At 35.3% G+C, this 15,355-nt stretch overlaps 2 protein-coding genes across 5 annotated transcripts; one reads left to right on the top strand and one right to left on the bottom strand.

The window, feature by feature from the left end:
- Positions 1-1,141: 1,141 nt before the first annotated feature.
- LOC124300218 (flap endonuclease GEN) lies at positions 1,142-4,341 on the bottom strand. Its single transcript, XM_046754039.1, has 7 exons — positions 4,325-4,341; positions 3,746-4,037; positions 3,358-3,649; positions 2,971-3,248; positions 2,719-2,880; positions 2,477-2,642; positions 1,142-2,376 (listed from the first exon to the last, which is right to left on the bottom strand). The coding sequence occupies exons 2-7, from the start codon at positions 3,901-3,903 to the stop codon at positions 1,288-1,290; spliced, it is 2,145 nt and encodes a 714-aa protein (XP_046609995.1). The 5' UTR covers positions 3,904-4,037; positions 4,325-4,341; the 3' UTR covers positions 1,142-1,287.
- A 632-nt stretch (positions 4,342-4,973) lies between these two features.
- LOC124300224 (dnaJ homolog subfamily C member 5-like) lies at positions 4,974-15,303 on the top strand. Of its 4 annotated transcripts, XR_006907183.1 has the most exons (8): positions 4,975-5,226; positions 6,333-6,471; positions 6,667-6,819; positions 6,981-7,112; positions 10,041-10,097; positions 10,820-10,973; positions 13,543-13,659; positions 14,058-15,303. XR_006907183.1 is itself a non-coding variant. In XM_046754048.1 (7 exons), the coding sequence occupies exons 1-7, from the start codon at positions 5,207-5,209 to the stop codon at positions 13,602-13,604; spliced, it is 717 nt and encodes a 238-aa protein (XP_046610004.1). In that variant the 5' UTR covers positions 4,975-5,206; the 3' UTR covers positions 13,605-15,303. The 4 variants fall into 4 exon arrangements, 3 of the variants coding, with proteins under 3 accessions (XP_046610006.1, XP_046610004.1, XP_046610005.1); XM_046754048.1 differs by having other exon boundaries at positions 13,543-15,303; XM_046754049.1 differs by lacking the exons at positions 13,543-13,659; positions 14,058-15,303 and adding an exon at positions 11,633-13,101.
- The last annotated feature ends 52 nt before the right edge of the window (positions 15,304-15,355 follow it).

Genomic DNA, 15,355 nt, shown 5'->3' on the forward strand with positions numbered 1-15,355 from the left:
ACTAAGCTAGAACTAGGTTTCTTAATTTATTCCAATATGTACGTTCATGTTTATACAACTGGTTCATTTGTCTGACCTTGCTGGCGCCAACTAATACTTTCCGTTTATTCAGTTTCTCAAATAACTGAAAAAGATTTAAAAGTATATCCAGTACTTAGCTAAGAAAAATTACTGCGATTGAGACAAAAATCATTGAAATCCGTTAATCAGTTGAAAACCACTGAAAATGGGACTCCAGCATTTCTCTTTCACGTTTGACAATTTTGTTTTCAATCAAGGATTTTCTTTTATTTATTCAATCTTTGAGGCTCGATGGGTCCAACCGGGGCTGTATCCAGTAAATTTCGTGCAGCTTTCGGTCATTTTATTACTATTATTTTGGTATACGGTCGACATTCACCCGAGAATATTATACGTGTTGGAATAGCATGTGCTGATGCTGAGTCTAGCATTTATCAGAATTAGTAAGAATTTTTCCAAAAATCGCAGGCTTCGTTATTTGCAATTTTCTGTAGTAAAAAACTTAATGTTGGAAATAAGATGATCCACCTAATTCGAGCAGTCATAGTCAACTGATAGGATTCCGAAAAGGATTCACTCCACAATGCTTCCGATTTAGTCGAAATATTGAAGGTTTGAGATTTCATATTCATAATTTTCGGGACCCCAAAATTACTTCGGGTACGTCGCTATCGGTAATGATTTATTTAGAACCATACTTTGTAAATATTCAATTCTCAAAATTCAGTAAAAAAACTCCAAAATCATATATTAAAATGACTAGTTTATTATAAAATTGATTGTTCATAAAATAAGTCAAAGAAGTATTATTATATATATTTAATTTGTTTTTAATCCATTTTCCATCATTTCTATCCGTTTTCTAGGTTCAATCATCTTGAACTTCTTCAGAGACGGGCATCGCGTGATGCGCCTAACACACTTTCGAAAGGCAATCCAGCATACGTAGCAGCATGCTAGATTGCCGCAGTGCCTGAGCACAGGCGTCTACGATTCATGTGGATATCCACGATACGTAATTCATTGTCGTCACCGAATGAAAGAACCAAGCAGCTATTTTTGAGCTAATGGAAAGAATTAAATACATTTTTTTTATGTATAAAATAATGTAAACTATATTCTATCTGTACATAATGGATTACAATACTATATTTACAATTCTCATCAAGTCCGCACCAACAGATGATCAACCTTTTTTTAGCGTATTTAATACTAGTGCAGAAAAAGTAAGAAATGAATAATAATAGCACTACGACCTTCGACTTTTCACTGTGTGCCTTTTACTTCGTTTACACGCTGACTTAATGGAACATAATTTTCAATGTCCGCAAATTCATCTGTGACATCGTGCTCAGTGATCGGGCAAACGTTAATATGTTCCTCGAAAACATAACACTGTGCTTTTTCTAAATTAAAATTACCTTTTGCTGTACAAATATCAGAATAATTATTGTGAGATACGTCTGGTGTCGTATTTTCTTTATTGTTTTCAGGTTTCAACGTGTGATTATTTCTCGAAGAATAGAGATCGATAATTTTTCGGTTGCATATTTCTTCGACAATATCAGACATGTCAAGTTCCGTTTCCCCTTCACTGGCAAAATCATCAGCAGTCAAGTTCTCGAACATTCTGTCCAGTGTGTTATTCATTCTTGGGTTTACCTCGGCGTCTTTGGTTCTTTGGATCTGTGGCGCGCTTTTGAGACGCTTTGGAGTAATTTCCATCTTGTTGAACGAGTCTTCTAAACTCTCCACCACGTTGTTCACTATGTAATCGTCTATTTTTCTTGTATTGACTATGTCAGCGAGCTTCTTCCTCCCCCTTTTGCCAACCTGCTTTTCCGGTTTTTCGGTATCAGCGTTGAGTTCTGCCTTAAGTTTGCCTCTGCTGGTGGTCTTAGCTCTGGTTTTGGAGTTCTTAGATTTCTTCTTCGCAACTTTTTCCTCTTCAAACTTCTCGACTATCTCAGGATAGCATTTTACAACTAAACTCTGAGGCTCGATTGTAACAAACAATCCTTCGGGGGGATTTTGCTCTTTGGAATCATCTTTCAGCGGTTCGGCATCTTCTTCACTGGATTTTACATCCGACAGAGTTATCAGACCGTCGAGAAATCCCTCCGCATCATTCCATATGATTTCGTAACTCGCTACTGACTTTATATTGCGAATTTTTTTTACTCTATCAGGAAATATCAAGTTTGATACGGGCAAACCGATCGAATACTTCATGAAACTTATGCTATGTCTTAAACTTATTTCTGGTAGACTGACAAGCTGCCAACGCGTCATCAGTGGAAGAAATTTCTCAAACGAGTAGTTTGGTTCCCAGCCCAGCTTTTTTTCCATGAAAAACTGTCGAAAAAATGTTCATCATTTTCGAATTTTTACCTTATATTTTATCAAGTCACTTAATAAGCATGTATATGCGATTGATGATTCGAATTATACTTACAATAAATTTGACCACTTTTGGTTGTTGCCATTTTAGGTCTAGACTTGATGGAACCGGACCTTTCCTAATGAGATACTCGTCTATTATTTCTTGATTCGGAAACGTATCAATGAGAATTGCTTTTTTTCGCAGGGTTATCTCATTCATTATCAGTTTTTTCTCCTCCCTATTGAAGATCAACGATTAATAAATATTTGGAAATTTACTTGGTGTCAATTATCCTAACATACAATTCTGCTCACTTATAATCATTTCTGCAACTTTTTACTGTGCCGCAACCTATGCAGCCAACTCTTGCGTGCAGTCTGACGTTACCATTATGACCGCAAGACGTGCAATGCTTAGGATTTGCCAATCGAGCTTCAATCGTCTCGAACTGGTTATCAGTTTTCCAGCTCTTCAACCTGCGTAAAAGTGTTGAATTTCATTTTGAACATGGATTCAGGAATTGTTCAGATTTGATGCCTATTGAGATTTCACTCTCAGTGTTCTACCTGTCTAATATATCTTCGTCACGGACATGTGCAAATAATTTCAAGGCTGCCTCTTTGCCTGCACCATTCAATCCATCGTCGTAATCACAGCCACACAATAAGGCCAACGCTACCATCTTATTTCTATCTAAATTCAATGCAGATTCAATCTTTTCCATATCATAAACGTCGATACTTCCTCCTGAAGCGACAGCTCCACTGAGGTTGAAGTTTCTGTATACCACTCTTGCCCCATACAAGAAACAGTCATTGTCTTGGCTCACACAACCATCCACTATCTGTAAAGAATTATTATCGAGATGTCAAGGACTTAGGATTTACAATTGGATTCACTTCATACTATTTTAAAGAAATTCTGATCAACCAATCCTCAAATTTTCATCTCACCCCATCTGCGTTTAGGTAGGCGCACATGGCTTCCGCCTCTCCGTATCCTTGAACACATTTAATTCCCATGTAACTTAGCATTTCCTCGCACTCCTTGAGCACATTATTGAATCGAGTTCTTCCACGTTTAGCGGTAGCCTTTTTCAGTGCTACAGCGCCCGTTCTTTTAATTTGCTGTATTTCGTTTCTCCGTTCGATAGTTTTTTGCTTCAGGTCAGGCGCCTTGCCTTCGAGTACAAACACCGGATGAATGTCTTGCAGGAGGAGGTTGATCGTTCGAAAATACAAGTTTCTACGAAAGTGAAAACGGACAATTGAAAATGAGAAACGTCGATAGTCAGGGAACCAATTGCGAAAATGCTACACAAATTCATCATTATATACATACCTAAGATACATCTTTGGCTGCACGACATTGTCGGTCACAGTTTGACTGTCAACGATCCAGCAGCTCAAGTCAATTGCTAAAGTTTTGCCCTGCAGTTCAAACAGCGGTTTTCTTTCGCAAAAAGGTGTTAAAATTGTCCAAAGGTGTTTCACCCCCATTGCGTAATAAACGCGCACGCCGTTTTAGAGCAATGGGTATTTAGAATCGGCATTCGTTGAATTATCTTCTCGCAAAATAAGTTTGCGGTTTATAAATATGATATCGATCTCTGAACTATAACTTTGAACCCCGCCTGTTAAGATTTGTTTACACTCAGTTTAGAACATAGAGTAACTGTATTTTACTAAAGAGTTGGATGCTTATGGGAGTTGGCGTGTTATAAAAGTTGAATATCAAGTTACGGACGTTTAAAAAATACTGAACTGACGTACCGACATCATTGTTTTATCCTTTTATATTTCATGCTTGAGACGACAATAGAAAACTCAGTGTTACCGATGGAACGCATACCAGCTTCCCTCTTTATCGGCAAACTCCGTCAAATTGGTAAAACTATCAATAAAGCTACGATCACCTTACCCTTCTGACTATGACGAAAAATTGATTAGTGTTGGCCCTCGTTACTTGATACCCTTGATACTGCGAGTAGGAAACGACCATTCGAAACCTAAGGTTAACTACACGTGTGATAAATGCATAAGCAAACATTGTGAGTCATGCATCGCGTTGGGTCGCATGATTTCACGAATTCAATAAAAAAATTTTCAATTTTTTGATTAAGCTCTGTAAGAATCGTGGTGGGGCCTGCAAAAGTGAAAGTATTCGCATTTTGTCTTTGCGTGAACAGAAAAACGTAGTCAACGTTTCACGTGTAATATCCCGTTGACTGAAGCATATACCATTTCGGAATCTTAACAGTTTTGCATTAACCGCCAGTCGTGACGTCAACTGGCGGAACTTTTCTATTAGATAACAGAGAAAGATATATGTTGGTTATAATCTGTCTCTCGTGCTCTACACCTGATTGGCCAATACGTCTCCTCTTAGCCAATGAAATGCAGAACAAGAGAGACGGGAATGACTCTAATATTTCTTTCTCACTCTCTCTCATCACTTCGGATGAATTTTTCGCGAGGTCGATTGAATAGGTAACTCCCTCCAGTGGTAATGTTCTAAGGATTCGAGATATCCAATCGTTAGATCGATAGTAAGCAGATCGTCCGCAGCCGCTAAATTTCTGTAGTTAACAAGCGGCAGCAGCAGCAGCGATACGTTGACATTTAGTACTAAAATATTGAATCGGGTTGTGAGCTCAGTTCAGTTGGTGCCTGGTGGCTACCCTTGTATTTCCCGGCAAATGTAAAGATGTCCGTGTAACAGAGTCGCTTTTCGAGTGAATTATTACTCAGTATTATCCTCTAGCCGTTCGTCGTCCCCGGATCCGTATCAACACCAACGATCATGGACAGGAGAAAAATGTCGTGAGTAGTATTTAACGGCCTCGTCGTCCCTCCTCGTCTCAATCCGACGTCTCCCAAGGCGTTACGGAGAATTTCCCTGCGCCCAGGCTTATCTAATCTAATCAGAATATTCTCTGAAATTAGCGCTCTTCCGACGGTCCGCTTGATTTGATGTAACGCCACCGAAATTTTTTATTGGAAAATTATCGGCCCTAGAAAACTATAGGTTAACTGGCCATGGGTGTAACTGTCACTCGTTGCTGCCACCCAAAGACATTCGAGAGGCTCTGCCGATAATTATATATCACTTTCCAAACGGCTCTAATCTCGCTAATAATTACCTCACCACTTTTGCTTCCTCTTATTGTTATGAAACCAATGTGTCATCTATTTTATCTCTTTATTATTCGTCAACCAGTATCGGACGCTGCCTTGTACGTCATATCTGTCTTTGAGTTAAGCTATCGTCCACACTTATGACAATTTTAATTATAAGCAATTAATCATTCCTGAGAATCTTTTTACAGTTCACACCCAAAATTCAATGAAGATTATCTGTTTTTTATTAAATTCCTCGCTCTATCGTTGATACTGCAAGAATTTAACTCTGACGATCGCTGCTTTGTGATTGATAATGAATAATTATGTTGTCAATAAACTGTTCCAAATAATACTCTTATCTCATGAATATCAGCTCAATAATTTTTATCCAAGTGTTAAAGGCAGACGACAATATCGTTTTTCACGCGATTGTAGCTCATGTCTACTTTTATTCTAAACAATTTTATTTTTCAGAATGATACTAAAACTGACATTATTCACGATATTTATATTATCATCTTAGTTCTAGAAATGGATTTTTAATATTTACAAGTACGGTACAAATTGCATCGGTTTCTTTATTCTACGATACCGTGTCTGATTAGATAGATTTTTTAAATAAATAAATGTTCCATAAACTTATGTGGGCTCTACATTTGCGTTGCCTTAGGTGTAATTCGCAAACAGTTTAAAGATGAAAAATTATTTTATTTTTTCAACTGGACTCTCGGAAGTTGCTTATTATATCGACAAATTAGTTGGCACAGGACTAAAGAATGCTATTTAATAGAGTGAATTTACTCTAGAACCTCGGGGGACTCCCTCTACCAGATCTTGGAAATCCAAAAGACAGCTACCCCTGACGAGATAAAAAAAACATATCGAAAGCTCGCTCTTAGATTCCATCCAGATAAAAACCCCAACAATCCGGAGGCAGCTGATAAGGTAACGAAGCTCAATTGTCTCATCCACCCATCATACTCAAGTTGCATTCAATTATTTCTGTTCGGATTCAGTTGAACGTGTAAAATAAATTTTAATTACCGTGTCAAAGTATCGAGCAGAATATGCAACATCTTATTTTTCTGTGCTATTTCATTCCACGATCATTCTATGATTAAAATTCTAATCTTGTTTCAGTTCAAAGAAATAAACAGGGCACACGCCATCCTCACGGACCTAACAAAACGCAACATATACGATAATTACGGCTCTCTTGGTCTCTATGTAGCCGAACAATTTGGCGAGGAAAATGTTAATGCTTATTTCGTGGTTACTTCTGGCTGGTGCAAGGTGAGAACCGATGTTACTAAAACCTACAAGTTTAAGGTATAATTTGAGAATAGGTTAATGCTCGCGCGAAGTAGCTGCAATAAGATAAATCAACAGAGCTGAATTGCAATTCCACAGTGTCTTCACGATCATCGTTAAAGTTGTGAATATGTTCTTTTCAGGCCCTGTTCGCAGTCTGTGCCATAATAACCGGTTGTTACTGTTGCTGCTGCTGTTGCTGCTGCTGTAACTTCTGCTGCGGCAAATGTAAACCAACGCAACCAGAGGACAGCGGTGCCTACCATAATTTACAGGTCAGTATTTAATGGTTAAGCTGAATCGACGAAGAATTTGATGGTATTTCTGATATTTGGATATACATTGGAAAGTGGAAAACCCCGAATTAATATCTTGTTTGTCTTTACATTGTGCACCTGATATATCGTACAAAATGGTTTTCATAACAACTGCGTAAAAAGATTATTCTATGTTCCTTTTATTCAAATTATGATTAATCATTTGAAAAATCTGATCTTTTGATGCTGACGCATTAAAGAAAATCACTAATAACTACGGCCTTTCTATTACATCTACAAATTTCTTCCATTCTTGTTTACTCGCACTACTTTACCTTTGCTTGAATGGTCATGAGAAATGATTAGCTACACGCTGATTTTTGGCTAGTATGCAAATCGATTTTTCAAAATAATATTTATAGAATATGCAAGTCGTGTGTATAATTCTTTGCTGACGACCGTCCAATGAAAAAATTTCAACGACATACTCGAAAGACGCTCAGTAGAAAATTTACAACAGTTTGTAGATTGAAAAATATAATTAAATCCATCTCGATTGAGTGACGAATGGAGCATTGTTGCTTAAATAAGTGGCTTATACTTGATACAATTATTATATGCTAGTAAAATTTCGTCCTGAATGTGCGAGTATTAGAAATGTCTTCTAATTACTGTATGTGTACATTCCTAGTACGTGATAGTTGATTGTGCGAATTTTGATGTGGCAAAATTCTATAAACACTGTCGCTATGAATTTTTACATATGTACAGTGTCGGGCACATGTAATTTACAAATGAACACATCATTGTGTTATAAGTCGTTAAAATGTCCACACCTATGGAACATGTTACCATAAGTATTAATTTCGTTGATACTTTTTGCTTTCTTCGTATATCATTTTAATCACGATTTTCGCAATTGTCAGTTCGTTGTCTTATTGTTTATTGCTTTGCACAATGATGATTATGAGTAGCGGAATGTTAGGCTGTAGCGAAAAAGAATACGTTTTCTTGTTTTTATTTTTATTCTTCACCAGTTTGTCACAGGTGGTGTTCTCGAAATTAAATTCCGAGATCGCGTGTAAGGAACTTTTTACGTGCAACGATGCATTGCTTCTTGCTATTTTCGTCTTCCATCTCATTCAGTATGCAAAAAAATTCCGAATTATTTGTTTATAAACTTCATGTCAGTCTTTTTTCATTATTGATGAATTTTCTCAAAAAATTTCACGTTTTCAATGTAGTGTTTGCATTTTATTATGGCTTACATGATTGACGATGAATGATATATCGATATATCCCAAAGAATAATAACTTATTTTCGCTGGTTAAACGATTATGTCACACAGACTGTTTTGCTTCTTCTTCTTTTTCTTTTTTTCCTCTTTCTTTTTCTTCTTCTTCTTCTTGGATCTTGTAATTAATAAACCAACTAGCTTGCATTTTCGTTTTGGTTCTTATGCAATTCACTAACACAGTGTGGAAAATGTCAGATTAATATCTACAGGGTAATGTAATAATTAAACTTGACCATCCGTCAATCACCAAAGGAAGAAGGTACGTAGAATTGAAGTTATCTCACACTGGTGATATAATTAATTTCCCTGTTGTACACGTCGCTTGTCAAAGAATGTAAATTTTCCCTAATTTTGTTGATTAAACGCAATCGCTACTATAACATATTCTCATTCATTGGAACATTGACATCGTCACAATTTATTGGACAATTCATTTTTCAACTGCGCGTCAAATTCTATTTTCCAAAATCACTTTCATCACATGTTTACTATCAATTTTAAATTTCTCGTCACATGCCATTCGGTAAAAATTCATGCGCACTATTCCAGCCACTACGAACGATGTAAGCATCGCAATATCATATTTCGCTTTTATTTTTCCATCCGTTGTAACATTAACATGTCGACTGTAACTATTCTCTCTTACTTTCTGTATATCCCAGCAACCCAATTCTGTGCTTTTTTTATTTCTAATCGTTGTGGAATTTAATCTATCAGACTCGAACTGACCCGTCTTCCAAATTCTGGTAAGTATTTCTGTTAACATGCAATGGATATTTTTTCACGCTCGCATTCATATCTTTAGCAACGCATATGTCTCTGTCACATCAAATGTAGCGCTTATCACATACATTTCAGCAGGGTCAATTAATTGGCAATGGTCTATTTCCCGTCTGTCATTTATCACGCGCTGACTTCTATTTTTTCTTTCATTAATTTCTTACTTAGCTCAGCAAATCTTTCTGTTCAGTGTTAATCGGTTTTCAGTTCGTTTGCTATGCCCAATGATCATCGCCGACATCGAGTATCGTTATTATGCTTTCTTGAGCATGACTCTCAGCAAAAGACGAAAACTTTAGAAGATGTTGCAAGTGAAGAAGAAATCGACAAATGTTTTCACTAATTATTAATATCAAAATTTAAGCTAATGCTCCGAGAGTCATCGGCGCGATGGCCGTTCGCTTCGGTAAATCTTCTTTGGCACGCGCGTTGTACCTTCATGTCGCACCTGTGTTGTTGAGCATGGCAGTGAAAGATGTAGCTTATTTATAACAGGAGCTGCCACCTTTCATGTATCCATTGGTTCATTTGTAGTCTCACATTGAATATCTCATGGCCAATAAATAAGTAAAGATTTAGTAATTTGCGTTTATTTTTAATACGTATTGTTATTATTATCATCATCTCTGTTCCTAGATGGTTTAAGCATCGTAAACGAATCGATCGATTTCTATTTATTATTTAACCGAATAACCATTGGATCACTCGAACCCTTATCAATATCTATTTCATATGGCTGCATAAACTGGGGAAGCAAGCAAGCTTACCTTAACAATATGTGGGCAAATTTTTATTACCAAGCATGTGCAGCCTGATCTTGAAGGCACTTTAGCATAGAAGTTTTGTTTATGTTGTTGTTGTATTGTAGCGGAACCAGAATGCAGAAGGAGGCATAGTGACCGACCAGCCGAGAAGTGGGCGCAAGGTAAGTTATCCGGATGCTGCGCATTACTTTAGCTAAGTACAACAATATCACAGTTTTAAGTCTCTACGTTTTCCACACTGTTTCCGAGGTATTGTATTTGCAAGTGGTGTACAAATTCATTGTATTTCATACCTTAACGCGTATACCGAGTAACTGCGTCAGTTTTGATACTTTTTTTTTATCATTAACTTGCCGTCATTTTTATTTTAGCTCAACCATTGCGACCAACGATAATGTTGAGGGACAATATTAATATCGCTCAATGCGTTATTGAAAACCATTCCTAATCATTCTTCAACAAATTATTCAGCCTTCTCGAATCACTTCGATACAATTATAATTGATTCTCATTCATCAGCATTGTAATTTCTCTTTGCGCATATCGTGTATTTCAATTTCACTAAAGCAAGGCATGCGTACCGTTCCTTAATTCCATCAACGTGTAATCGCATCCTCTCGCATAAATACTTGTTTCTGATTATAAATGGTAGCATCGGCGATCTAATAAACAGAGTAAAAAGTCGCAATGCTGATCTCTAAGAATGATTAATAACAACTACTTCTTTTTCATCCTTCTGCTGTGAATAATATGCTGCGACTACAGACATCGATAAATTTGATGTATTATATATACATACGGCGTTTCTTTTCGATATTTTTTAACGGTAATAACAACAGACACATTGTGTTACAAATGAAAAATCAACAATGTTTTCCGATAGGAGGATGAAAGCGACGAAGATGCTGTAACGGCGCAACCTCAGGGAGGCGCTTCGCAGGGAGCGCAACCCATATTCGCAATGCCACCACCGCCGACAACGGCCAATGAAAATACAACCCTTAACAGTGGCGGAGACCGCGTGATCTACACGACCGGTATTACTAGTTCTTGAATTCATAACGCAGTAGTGACACATTTGTACAATTGAAAGCTGAGGAATATTATTTTAGTAACAACTGATAGTCACAATCCGATAACGGGCTACGCATTTGTCATATAATTTACGCAGAGCAACAAGTATTGAATAATGCCGGTAACGTTTAAATCGTCAGTCCATTTGCCGCTGGCCGGAACTAAGTGAATTCATTCCATTAAACTGTATGAAATTGAACAGAAAGCGCGACGATAAGGCTAAAGTCCTCCTCTTCCTGACGCAGATCAAAACTGTTAACTTTATTTTTTCGTTTTTCTTTTTTTTTTTTTTTTACCACATGTAATTGAATTGATTGTATGTATGTGCCGAGTACATAGCCACAAGAACATCTTTTTATTATGAATTAAATATTGAGCGGGGAGTTCTGATTGAAAAATCTTAAGGATAATTTGTTGCAGTCTTATACATATATTATAATTGTAATATATAATATTATAATCTGTGATATTTTCTTTAGCTGGATGCCGATAGTCAACCGGGTGATATTTCACTTACTTGTCACTCTGCGTATAACGATGTTTATTGTAGTGATAAAGACACGCGATGCATGTTTTTTTCTTTGCACTAGATGTGACTTTTTGTTTTTCCTCTTTATTTCAGTTCCATTAACGTCCGCTTATTAGTTTCCCGTGCCTTAAAGTATGTCGCATATAAAGAATGCATAATCGTAATTATACATACTATACATTTTTTCAGTTTACTTTGAGCCAATAAGTTTCGTTTACGATAATGTGTTTTTCTCTTTGCTTGTTTTTTTTCCTTTCCCTCTCATCTACAGATCGTATGAACGACATTTAAATATAATTCTTTTGTAACTATTCAACGCCGCTGTTTGTCTTTCAATTCTGTTAACGGCAATCCTCAATCAGCTTCTGTCAATAATATTAATTTACAATGCATAATTTTAATGGTCAGAGACATCGACGTAGATAATCATGTGATTGGTGTAGAAAAAAATTATCAATCGAACTTCATCTCTCACAGTCGTTCTTGTATATCGATTCGAGTATATCGATTGGATTATGATGAATTCGAAATGAAAATTAACCAGGTGTATAAAATTTCTTTCGATTTACCCGTTCAATGTAAATAAATTTATACTTCAGGTAATCGAGGCCTGCGTTTTGGGTTTTGAATATTTTTTACGCTTTTAGGCAAATAACATTTCGTATAAATGTAAGAAATCGCGATTACGCGATGGTGTATTTTGCCTTGCGTGTAAGATCGTTGATCAGTAGTATGGAACTAAGTTACTTTGAAATGAGTCAATTGTTACCCTTTTGCGCATCATGCTGTACACAATATTACATGTAATTGATTTTTAATTATTAAAACAATACGCATGTCATTTGGACTTTTTTTTTTCAATCTTGCGTCTTTTTTTTTAATCTTTACGTTAATGTTTACACTAAGGGCGTTTTCAATCTTAATTTTAAACTCCAAGTAAATCGGCCTGGCATAACTGATCAAAATTTCATCATGACGGTATTATATCTATCTGTATGTTCAGAAAATTTTATTTACATTGAGTTGAAGATTAGCACTACTAAAATCTTGAGTGAAAGTACACGGCTTCAAATTCATTCAAATCTTTTGCATAATCAAATCGAAGACATCCGTACGTTATTATTATTATTGATTATATAAGTACACCGCATGCTGATACTTTGCTATTTTTTTATATCAATTAACTCGCCGCAATTTGTTGAATTAATGCAGAAAATAGCCGTGTAAAACTAAAGCGAAACGCTTACGGTATAACGTATATAAGAAAGTAATTAAAATTTCATAATTTCGTAGTGATCGTTCCATTTTATTATTATAATGTATTCATTATCTTTTCACCATTATTTTATACTCGTCTGTACGATTCGATTTAATATTTAATTTTTTTCCCAATCTGTTCCAATATCGACGATCCTCCAGCGTTTCAACAAAAGAATCGCATTTACGTAAGCTTTACTGCTGACGACTCTTCCCCAATCCTCCATCCTCTGCTGTTGAGTTTCATCGTCGTACAATCTTAACATTGTATCGATCCCAAATAAATATATGTATATTTTTTTTAACCAAGTCAAGTTATTCATATTATTACTTTGTATTTAACTTAATTTAACATTAATTTCTCTTAAGTTGCGCAATCTTATTCATCTTTGTAATCTTACCAGATATCCCGAATGATTATTTTCCAATAAATCACTTTTTTAATTTATGTATCGTAACTTATAATCATGAAAGCTCATGAACATACAAATTATACGTATTTGTAGATTTAGGCAATACGTAGATTTAAAGGAAAAGAATTTGCGAATATAGCTATAGCCAGTATAGCTAGCTAAAAATTGTCGCTAGAAATAGATATCATAAAATTTCATAACACCCATTAGTGCCTCGCAAATTCAATTAACTTTTTTGAATGGATATTGACGTATGTTTGCAAATTCTTTTTTTTTTTTTTTTCTACATATACGGCATTGAATTATTGACCGTAACATTTAATGTGGTCGTAGCCACAAACCCGTTCACAGGAGCACCGGTCGGCCAATCGACCAACGGACCAACCGAATGGTAGTTACACAACGTTAAAATCTGCCAGAACAGCAAACACCTTTACCGAAGTTACTAAGGCGAGCACACTCGCTATGCCTTACTCGGAGTGAATGTAGTTTTTCTGCTGGGTATGAAAAAAAAAAAAAAAATAAAGAAACAACAAAACGAGAAGCAAACGAAAAAAAGAAACAAATAAGAGAAATTGTTTTTTTTTTTAATTTTTTTTTTTTTATTCAACGGTCCGATTGAATGTTGCGTAATTATTATAATCTATCTAGCTTCGCTGTATAATTTCAAGTATTGTCTATTAAACAATCCGTGTTTATGGGATTTATTGTTGACGATTACATTCTATGGAGTTGCTTTAGTTTTAGGTATTCCAACAAATCGTGCGACAGTCACTCCATTATAAAACAATTAATTATTCAATAATAGCCAATTGAAAATATTTATTAATAATCTTTTTAATCAGCAGGGACTTTACGTTAATCACATACCAATACATCGGTACGTAAGTGAGAAATGAAACTGATCAAGACTAAGAATATTATAGAAATGTATTACTAATTAAAAAAATAGTTCACCAAAGTTTCAATTGTATTAGTAGATTACTTATTGTTCATTACTCTCTCATCATTCTAAACTAGTCTTACGTTTTTATAGATTGATGAAAAAAAAAACTTGCCGAATGTGTCCCACATGCTGCGAAATATGTTATAATGTGTTTATTTTTTCTGCGATAGAAAAATACTTTCGTAATAACTAGCATTATTCAATCATTAATAATTATTATTATATCAGTTATACTTTTCTAGTACCTTGTACAAGAATTACAATTTTCAATTTGAGAACGTCAAATCACTGTCATTGGTAATTATTGTTCGAGGGTGTGGTCGTTGATTCATTAATTAGTTATATTTTGAATAATGGAAACACTTAATTTAGCGTGTCCAATATTACGAAACGAAATTCTAGACGATTGGTTTGATTTGTGACTCGATATTGTAGATAATGTAAGACTTAATATTATGCTTAGAAAATTGTTCTATTTTTCTGATTTATTATGTACTAAAAACATTCGAAGACATTCTCGAGATATCTTTTTCACAAACTTCCGTACCGTGTAATTGTTGTGACCAAGTCGCACCCTCAATTTACAATAAATTTTTAGCCAGAGCGCTATTATCGTTGGGTAAAATGACAATATGCGTATATCAAAATCACAATTTGTTTGAAACATATACGTGATTGCATTTATATACTCATGCTATTATGGCGTATTTCTTCGTTAATGTCTTATAGATGTACATTTCATCATTATATATACGATATAAAGTATACTACGTAATTCAGGTCTATTGGAAGAAAGGATGATGAAAAGGTGGAATATGAAAGAGAATCTAACAGTTCAAACCGAGGGAAATACTGTAATAGATGTAGCTTGCGAGTTTCTTAAATCATAGTTAATTATAGTTCGTAAGACGGCAGAATTTATACATAGATATACACTATTCAACGGAGTGACAGTAAACTATTTTGCAAGTTGATGATTTCACGTAACTAAAAGTTTGAAATTGTTGATTCTCATATATTGTACACATTATATATACATAACAAAAACTAAAACTTCGTTCGTTCGATGGAGTGAAGTAAAAAAACTATAAAACAAAAAAAAAAAAATACAAAAAAAAAACAAATTGACAAACAAATATGTATTTAATCAGATATACATATATTCTTATCTCACGTTACACATTGTTAGCATCATTTTAA

Source organism: Neodiprion virginianus, chromosome 3 (assembly GCF_021901495.1).
Source record: "Neodiprion virginianus isolate iyNeoVirg1 chromosome 3, iyNeoVirg1.1, whole genome shotgun sequence".
Taxonomy (NCBI): domain Eukaryota; kingdom Metazoa; phylum Arthropoda; class Insecta; order Hymenoptera; family Diprionidae; genus Neodiprion; species Neodiprion virginianus.